At 49.4% G+C, this 8,645-nt stretch overlaps 1 protein-coding gene across 5 annotated transcripts in view; it reads right to left on the bottom strand.

Annotated features, from left to right (window-relative positions):
- Positions 1-465: 465 nt before the first annotated feature.
- The window catches only part of ASAP2 (ArfGAP with SH3 domain, ankyrin repeat and PH domain 2), a 163,425-nt gene continuing 155,245 nt past the window's right edge, over positions 466-8,645 (bottom strand). For 3 of the 5 annotated variants that reach the window (XM_066234930.1, XM_066234932.1, XM_066234933.1), the window contains 4 exons: positions 5,288-5,337; positions 4,789-4,877; positions 4,234-4,356; positions 466-2,884 (listed from right to left, as the gene is read on the bottom strand). In XM_066234930.1, coding sequence (XP_066091027.1) covers positions 2,810-2,884; positions 4,234-4,356; positions 4,789-4,877; positions 5,288-5,337 — 337 coding nt within the window. In that variant the 3' untranslated portion in view covers positions 466-2,809. The remainder of the gene's footprint in view (positions 2,885-4,233; positions 4,357-4,788; positions 4,878-5,287; positions 5,338-8,645) is intronic. The other 2 variants (XM_066234931.1, XM_066234934.1) reach the window with 1 other exon arrangement.

Raw genomic sequence — 8,645 nt, 5'->3', positions numbered from 1 at the left:
GGGAATCAAGCCCAGGACATTCATATGTTGGGATGATGCTCTACTACCGAGCCACTGGTCTGGGCCAACTCAGTGTATTTTCTTAAAGGACTATATTTTTTTTAATCTACAGAGACAATCAGAGAGAGGGATAGACGGACAGAAGCGGAGAGAGATGAGAAGCATCAATCATAAGTTTTTCGTTGAGACACCTTAGTTGTTCATTGATTGCTTTCTCATATGTGCCTTGACCGTGGGGCTACAACAGCAGACCGAGTAAGCCCTTGCTCGAGCCAGCGACCTTGGGTCCAAGCTGGTGAGCTTTGCTCAAACCAGATGAGCCCATGCTCAAGCTGATGACCTCGGGGTTTCAAACCTGGGTCCTCCGCATCCCAGTCCAATGCTCTATCCACTGTGCCACCACCTGGTCAGGCATTAAAGGACTATTTTGCTTGAAGGATGAAGGAAATGAAAAATAACACCATGTCCATTTAAAAGTATTTTATTTTTTTCTAGTCAAATGACTAGTTAAGAGTAAACTTATTAAACATGCTCTAATTATAAATCACTGCATTAAGGACAATGAAAATAATTGATTTAGGTTATACAATATATACAGTTGCGCTGCAACTAGACGAAAGTAATCAAGTGAATGAACCGAATATCATACATCTCAAAGAGCATTTCCCACTGCACACCAGGTCGCCCGCCCTCACAGACCCCGCGGCAACCGTGGGTCTGTGCGCACGCGCCTCCAAGCCCTCATCCTTAGAAGTCAGATCTGATGGGAATGGCACACAAGGTGCCCGAATCCGGCAGCGAAGTTCATGAAACATAAACCTGAAATATAAATATGTAGGTAATCTACAGAGGTTTTCTGTTCTCTGAGTTGCTTTTTTTTCTCCTTTTTTTTATTTGCCAAGAGCAAATAACTAGGAAAGGATGTTAGCAGGAAGGTTACTATAATTGCTCCTCTGACAAGAGTTGTATTAATTACTGCACAATAGCACCACCAAATTGTAGATTGGAAAAAATATTTACTAGATATTTAAGTACCAGGGATCCTGATAATGTAGTTTGGCAGTGGTATTTAAATGTTGATAGGAATCAACTTGAATTCCTGATATAGCTGGCACCAAGGAGTCAAAAATCTGGTTATTTCAAGATTCAGATGCGAGAGGATTGTGTTAAAATATATGCAAGAAGTGCACTGTGCAACATACGTCTGTTTACTTTCTTTGATCGACGAGAGAATGAACTAAATGGAGGGTTTTCCAACCATAGAAGTTAACAATTAGTGAAAACAGATGTAGTGCTTAAAAAAACACTAAAACTCTAATTATATATCGAACACATTTTACCCTGAACTTTGAAAGGCAGAGCAGCTGCCACACAACATCATTCCAGTTTGTTCTGTCTTCCTTTAGAATAGCAACAACAAAAATTACAATGCAATTAAAGAACAAAAGAAGTCTGCACTTAAAAGAAGTCTTCCCTAATAAAGACAGGCTGCTTTAATCAAATATACCATCATATCAAATGCAATCAAAGCATTGTCCCCTCACTTTTCAAGCCTAGCCTTAAATTTATCACTTCACTTTTGGTCAAAATCCCAGTAGGCATTAATATGCCTTTTTCTCAGAGCGCCAAGATTTCTAATAGTCCTCCTATGAACTTATGCTCACAATGGCTACATATAGGTATGACAGTCAAGTTCATTAAACTAACGAATTTTGATTTTTATCATATACGGCCTAACCCTCACCCCTACCCACCCCAGCCCCAGTAACTCAAGTTTAAGAAGGATACGACGACTTCAAGAGTAAAACTGGGACGTGTTTGGGAGTGTTTCATTACCCGGACCTACGGATTTCTGATATGCTCTTGATTACAAACAGAGGGAGACAAGTTCAATTTCAAGACAGTGTAGCTACCATTCCTGTTGGCATATTATATAAATACAAGACACTAAACTGGGTCAATGTCCCCGTGAGCTAGAAAGGGAAGGCAGTGGCACACTTGACAGGAAACAGCACGGGGCGGCGTGGCGCGGGCAGGGTCTGCGCCTCGGCGCTGTCTGCGGGATGACAGACCGGGAGAAGGCCATTTCCAAAACCCCTGCAGCTGACAAGGTGAAGGAACATCTGCGCGATCCACAGTCCTAACCCAATTCAGGAAGTGCAGTTTTTCTGTAACCTGGAACTGAATGGACTTGTTCCTCTGATCGTATACCATGATAAACTAGGGGTAGTCTTATTGAGTAGGAAGGTTCACCACAGGCTACACACACATACACATGCAGAATACAATGAGAGTTAGGGTTGGAAAGTACAACACCGTTGTGTTAGATTTCCAAGTTGCTTTAAATAAACACTGGGTGGCTTTCAAAGGAAGTCTTAAAAAGGTATTAAAAAAAAAGTATGAAGGTGAACTGATTGCAGTTAATTTACCAGCTTCCTAAACAAAATCATTACGCCGAGGGTCACCGACATCAGAAATGGGCAAAAGAAAGCAGAATTTCCAGCACTCAGATGTTAGGTTCAGCTAATTCTGTAGATTCAGGATCTTGATGATGTGGTTAAAAAGAACGTTTTCAGTTCACCTTTATGGGCAATTCAGTTTTTTTCCTAATAAAAGTGTAGCAATGTTTCATGAAAATCACAAATTATAACAAACGATTCATTTATGTCTGTATACACAAATTGCCTTTGAGTTGACTAGATAAAGTGGGTCACCATACAGTTCATGAACCTGGCTGTCTGGCAGGAGTCTGGCACCGATGATGAAGCAGGAACATAATAACTGTTACATGTTTGGGTTCAGTAGCAATTTAGTCAGCAATAAAGTGCACGAAAGAGACAGGAAATGCTCCTTTGCGACTGGGATCTCCGTCAATGTGGCCGATCTGAAATGGAGAGAGGTTTAGGTTGTTAGAGAAATTCCAAATGTTGGAAACTTTGAAGGGCATTGTGGCTTTGAGGGAGAGAGAGAGAGAGAGAAAAGAGGGAGAGAGACAGACAGGGAGAGAGATGAAAAGCATCAATTCTTCGTTGTGGCATCTTCGGTGTTCCATTGATTGCTTCTCCTATGTGCCCTGACTGGGGGACTCCAGCTGAGCCAGTGACCCTGTGCTCAAGCCGGCGACCCCACACTTAAGCTGGTGAGCCCGCATTCAAGCGGCAACACTGGGGTCTCAAACCTAGGTACTCTGTGTCCCAGGCTGATCTCTGTCCACTGTGCCACCACCTGGTTGGGCTTCTTTGACACACATTTCAAGGCGTGGGCCTGTGTTCCGTAAGGAACCCGATACAGGTACGCACGTGTCTGCCTGAAGCCCTCACCACTGCGTCCTGGCAGTCTTGGGGGCAGAGAAGTAGCTCTGGGACTACTGCTCCCACAAGCCCCCCCCCCCATTTTTTCCCTTAACTGTAAGAAATTGAGTGTCAGAAGTTTGTGAGCTGCGAAATCACAGCAAGTGGCAAATGTGACTTGGCTCTGTTTAAATGTAGTCATGCAATTAGTAAGACTCCAGTCGATCGATGTAATTTCTCTTTGGGTAAACCAGGTAAGTTATACACTAGGTGTGATCTCAACAATGCAAAGTATGTAGGTAAATAAAAATAAAAATATCGCCAAAATACATTTTTTTTGGTGGAGGGGGCATGACATTACAAACAGGCACTTTTTGTTGTAAGGTGTGTGCTCCATCCTGAGGGTGGGTGCATGCATGTGTGACAGCCAGAGAGCGGCTTCAGGTCTTCAGAGGGGCATGTGGTTGGGGATGGAGTGAAATGTCCAGGCCCTCACAGGCTTCTAGGGGCAGCGACCCTGGCCTGCAAAGGCTGCGTCTGCAGGCTCGGGGTGCCAGGGAAGACTGCCTTCAGCCCGTCCCAGCTCCCACTTGGATGCCGCAGCTCATCTCATGAGGGACAGCTGGGACGTGCCCTTGGGCTCAGCTTTGGACAAGCCTCACTACCGACCGGCCATGCAGGTGGTGCCCCACCTAGAAACTCAGGGCCTTGCCCTCAGGGGAACATTTCAGACCCCTCAGTTGCCCTAGAAACGGCAGCCCGAGTGGCCTGCCCACATTAATAAGGGAGGACCCCCCACCCCTTGATGGGGATCAATCAGGCCCACTCCCGAGTGGGTGTACATGGACACGGCACCACTTTTCCCGCTGAGGGCCTCACCTGGGAAGAGATCGCAGGCCAGGGGGCCCCCACCCACCCCTTCTGGGCCCAGGCCCCAACTCACCCACCACTCTTGGTCCTCTTCCCCATCCACGATGATCACATCCCCCTCGGAGAAGGTCAGCTCATCCGGGTTGTCGGCCACACAGTTGTACAGGGCTTTCACCCGCTTGGGCTTCAGCTTGGCCTGCGTGGAGGAGAGGAGGACTCGGCGGTTAGTGCGGCAGACAAGCACCAGAGTCTGGGCAGAGAACTGGGCCCCGGGGTCCTGACCTCAGGCCTGGGAGCCCATGGGTGTCAAGTCGCAAAGGGGCAGCTCAGTGGAGCTAACAGGCCAGAGGACTTGTAGAAGGGAAGGGAAGGGGAGAGATCCAGCTGAGTGGGACGTGGGGACGTGGCAGCCAGTGCCTGATGTGCAGCGGTATGTTCTGGGGCTGCAGCAAGTGAGTTCCGGGGCCACGGCCTGCCCAGACCTGAACGACTGGGTGCTCAGGAAGGAGCTGCCCACCCCCCCACCCCAGGGACGAGGGATAGACCTACTTCATCCAAGCCCTCAGGAATAACTCAGATGCGCACGGCTGGAGCAAAGAGGTAAAGCAGGAGGGGCTCGTCCACTTACTGTCTGTGACTTCCTGGGCATGGGCGCGGGGGGCTGAATGCCCGCGGTGTTGGACAGGGAACCCAGAGCTTCTGTTCCGGAGAGATCCACTGCATTAGGGCCAAAATGAATCAACTCACAACGTGCCTCCTCAGCCGCAACCACGAGATAGAAACAGTTACTATGAAAGCTGTAGTGTCAGGTCTGAGAGGCTTGTTCCCTGAGATTTTCTCATCTGCTGAGGGAAAAGTCCCCCAAAGGCCAAAGAACCTGGTGACTTCCATGCACCCATGAGTGTGCAGGTGTCACAGACTGAGACAGACTGCCCCCGCCCCCAGCAGTGGAAGGAACCAGGACTGCAGGATACAGTTCAGAGAAGACACAGGAGCGTGACAGCTGCACGGAGGGCAGCTGAGGCCTGGTGCAGGGCTGCGGCAGCTGGAAACACTCCCTTCCCCTTGACCCTGTGCCTCCACTAACGCAGTGGAAATAGAAGCCCAGTTCCAAATGAAATCATTACCAAGTCCTCTTGGCTGGCCTTTGTTGACCAGTGGGGCCGACTTGTCAGTCCTATAAAGAAGGGAAAATAGATTTACTGATAACAGGCCTGAAGGCATGTTAATGTGCCAGTACACCTCACTCGCTTTTATAAAGCAGTCTATGCTCAAGTTACAATGAGTGAGATCATTCAATCATTAGTCATTCAGCTATTCCCCCCTCCTTTTTTTGGAAAAAAGAATGAGAGGCCCAGAGGGCAGTGCCACTCCAAAGGTCCCCAAGTGCTCCTGTCCCCATGGGCCTGCATGACATGACGTTGGGGCTACAGTTGGAAGCCAAGGACCTGCTGCCTGACTAGTTCGCTCAGTCCCTTCCCCTCAGGGGCCCTGGTCTCAGAAGGGCAGGGCGGAGTCAATCCCAGGGTCTGAGGCTCCATCGGTCAGCGTCACCCATGCCTCTGTCCTGTGGTCCCTGCTGCCTGTGACTGCTGTGGCCAACCCTGGCTCAGGGCCGATCTGTGAGCCTCCAGGCATGGCCTATCCCAAGGCCACAGGCAGAAACACACAGGTAGGGGAAGCAGTTCTCAGGGCCAGCAGACCGGAGTTTGCTCTGGATAAACGGGCCTCTCTGAGCTGGACTCTTCATCTGCAGAAGATATGACATCAGTTCTGTCAACTCTCAAACTAGGGACAAGGGACAGAATGTCTATGAGGAGCTGAGAGAGGAGTGCTATCTCAAGTTTACCACAGAGTCTCACGGCATACGGAGGGCAGGGTTGGGGGGTGGATACCCGACAATGGGAGAGGGGTTGGAGGGAGCAGGGCTGGGGGGGACAAGTAGGGGAGACACAATCTTTCCACTGCAGGTTCACTGTCGGCCGCATGCTTCCTCTGCTGCCCAGAATGAACCCGTCTCGGGGTGCAGTCTCACAGGGAAGGTGAAGACCACATAACACGATTTAAAGGCAGAACAAGTGGAGGCCCCTCCAAGCTAACCAGTCCTGCCTCCTGAATTCCATCAATGTCGACAGAACTCTCATCATGCGGACCCTGTGGACCCCTTCGTCGTCAGCCAACCAGGCAGCGCTTACTGGGGGGTCTGATCCTCTAGGAAACGTTTCCTTTAAAGGGCCAGAGAGTAAATGTTGAGGCTTTGTGGGTTACAAAGTCTCTGTCATAACGTTTCAATGTTACCATTGTGGTGTCAGAACACCCATAGGTAATACCTAAAACATGCTGGGTTCAAATGACACTTTACTGAAGGGCACTGAAATCTGAATTTCATGCAATGTCCATGTATCATGAAATAGTCTTCTTTTAGGTTTTTTCAATCATTTAAAAAGATACAAACCACTCTAAAGTCAAGGGCTATTTACCAATACGGGAAGCGGGCCGGATCTGGCCTGTGGGTGTGGTTCCTCTCTCTGAGAGCACAAACATGAAACCCAATTCCTCCCCAGGGTAAAGCTAGGGCAGGGGGCGGCTGTCTTCACACGGAGAACACGGGTGCATTCCACAGCCCTGGCAGCCAGCAAGGTGTCTACACTTCAACATGGATTCTGTCTCCCGGAGGGTGTTACCAGGGAAGAGAGGAGAAAGCAAGAGGGCGCACCAGGAACCAGGAGAAGCGAGCCTGTGGCTTTTCCATGGACCTGGGAGCACAGCCCTTAACACGCTTTGGTTGCTGATCAGGTTCCTGTTGCTGTTTGTGAGACCAGGAAGGCAAGGTGGGGTCGGTTCTAGTTTATTTTATTTATTTATTTATTTATTTATTTTGTATTTTTCTGAAGTTGGAAACGGGGAGGCAGTCAGACAGACTCCCACATGTGCCTGAGCAGGATCCACCCGGCATGCCCACCAGGGGGCGATGCTCTGCCCATCTGGGACGTTGCTCTGTTGCAACCAGAGCCATTCTAGCGCCTGAGGCAGACAGAGGCCACAGAGCCATCCTCAGCGCCCGGGCCAACTTTGCTCCAATGGAGCCTTGGCTGCAGGAGAGGAGGAGAGAGACAGAGAGGAAGGAGAGGGGGAGGGGTGGAGAAGCAGATGGGCACTTCTCCTGTCTGCCCTGGCCGGGAATCGAACCTGGGGCTCCTGCACGCCAGGCTGACGCTCTACCACTGAGCCAACCGGCCAGGGCCTGGTCCTAGTTTAGAAAGAGGGCTGGTAAGCCCTGGCCGGTTGGCTCAGTGGTAGAGTGTTGGCCCGGTGTGTGGAAGTCCTGGGTTCGATTCCTGGTCAGGGCACACAGGAGGAGCACCTATCTGCTTCTCCACCATTTCCCCTCTCCTTCCTCTCTGTCTCTCTTTTCCCCTCCCACAGCCAAGGCTCCATTGGAGCAAAGTTGGCCCGGACACTGAGGATGACTCCATGGCCTCTGTCTCAGGTGCTAGAATGGCTCCAGCAGCAACGGAGCAATGCCCCCTGGTGGGCATGCCGGGTGGATCCTGGTTGGGCGCATGCGGAAGTCTGCCTCCCTGCTTCTAACTTCGGAAAAATACAAAAAAAAAAAAAAAAAGAGGGCTGGCAGAGAAAGCAGCATTAACAAAGTCCTGAGACTCTTCTGGGTAAAAACAGCTGACTGAAATGATTGATTTTCACTTTTTCCCATGGAAAAGAATTTTTAAAAAATAAAAAGAACAAAGAGAATGGATGAGGAAACACAATTTTGGAAGCTGGGAGTGGAGAGATGGGTCATAAGCATCCTAGCCCCACTGAGAGAGGAAAACTCAAGGGCTTGAACCCCCAGGCCGGCGGGAGGGGCGGGCAGAACAAGCACAAGCCTTGGCCAAAGTCTGCCATCTCCCGAAGGAGCCACGTCCCTGGATTCCAGCCCCGACTCTGGAGAGCCTAGTGACTGTGCTCCCCTAACTCCACAGAAGACCAGAAGCTTCTATTCCTGGAGAGGGCAGAACAAAGTCCGGACTCGGGTGTGCCTGGTGTCATTGTTGGCTGTACCTTGGAAAACACAAGGGACTAAATAAAAATTTAACTTTATTTCTATATTCAGCTCTCAGAAAACCCGCTCCTTTCAGGACAGAGATGGGACGACGAATTTCTAAGGGACCTGAATTGTCCAAGAAAACAAAAAAAAAAGGCTCGAAGTCAGGGTTCCCTAATAAAACTCACCTTGGCAGCTCTGCACATTGGGGTGCATGCAGTCTATTGTCAGTATTTAATGCCTCCCCTGAAGTGGCAACTTACAGGCAGGAAGCAGGACATCTAAAGGGAAAAGCCTCTAACTCAACATAAATCAAAACAAAGAGAAAAGAACAGGGAAAAAACAAATTATGCAGAAAAGCAAAAGCTAGAGAAAAACCTTTCCCAAACCCATCATTCATAGTCTGAGTCGAGAGAAAATGACCCCATGGAACAAACAGC

The sequence above is a fragment of the Saccopteryx bilineata genome, chromosome 6, assembly GCF_036850765.1.
Source record: "Saccopteryx bilineata isolate mSacBil1 chromosome 6, mSacBil1_pri_phased_curated, whole genome shotgun sequence".
Classification (NCBI taxonomy): Eukaryota; Metazoa; Chordata; class Mammalia; order Chiroptera; family Emballonuridae; genus Saccopteryx; species Saccopteryx bilineata.
The sequence above is the reverse complement of the archived record's forward strand: the minus strand, read 5'-3'. Positions and strand labels throughout refer to the sequence as shown.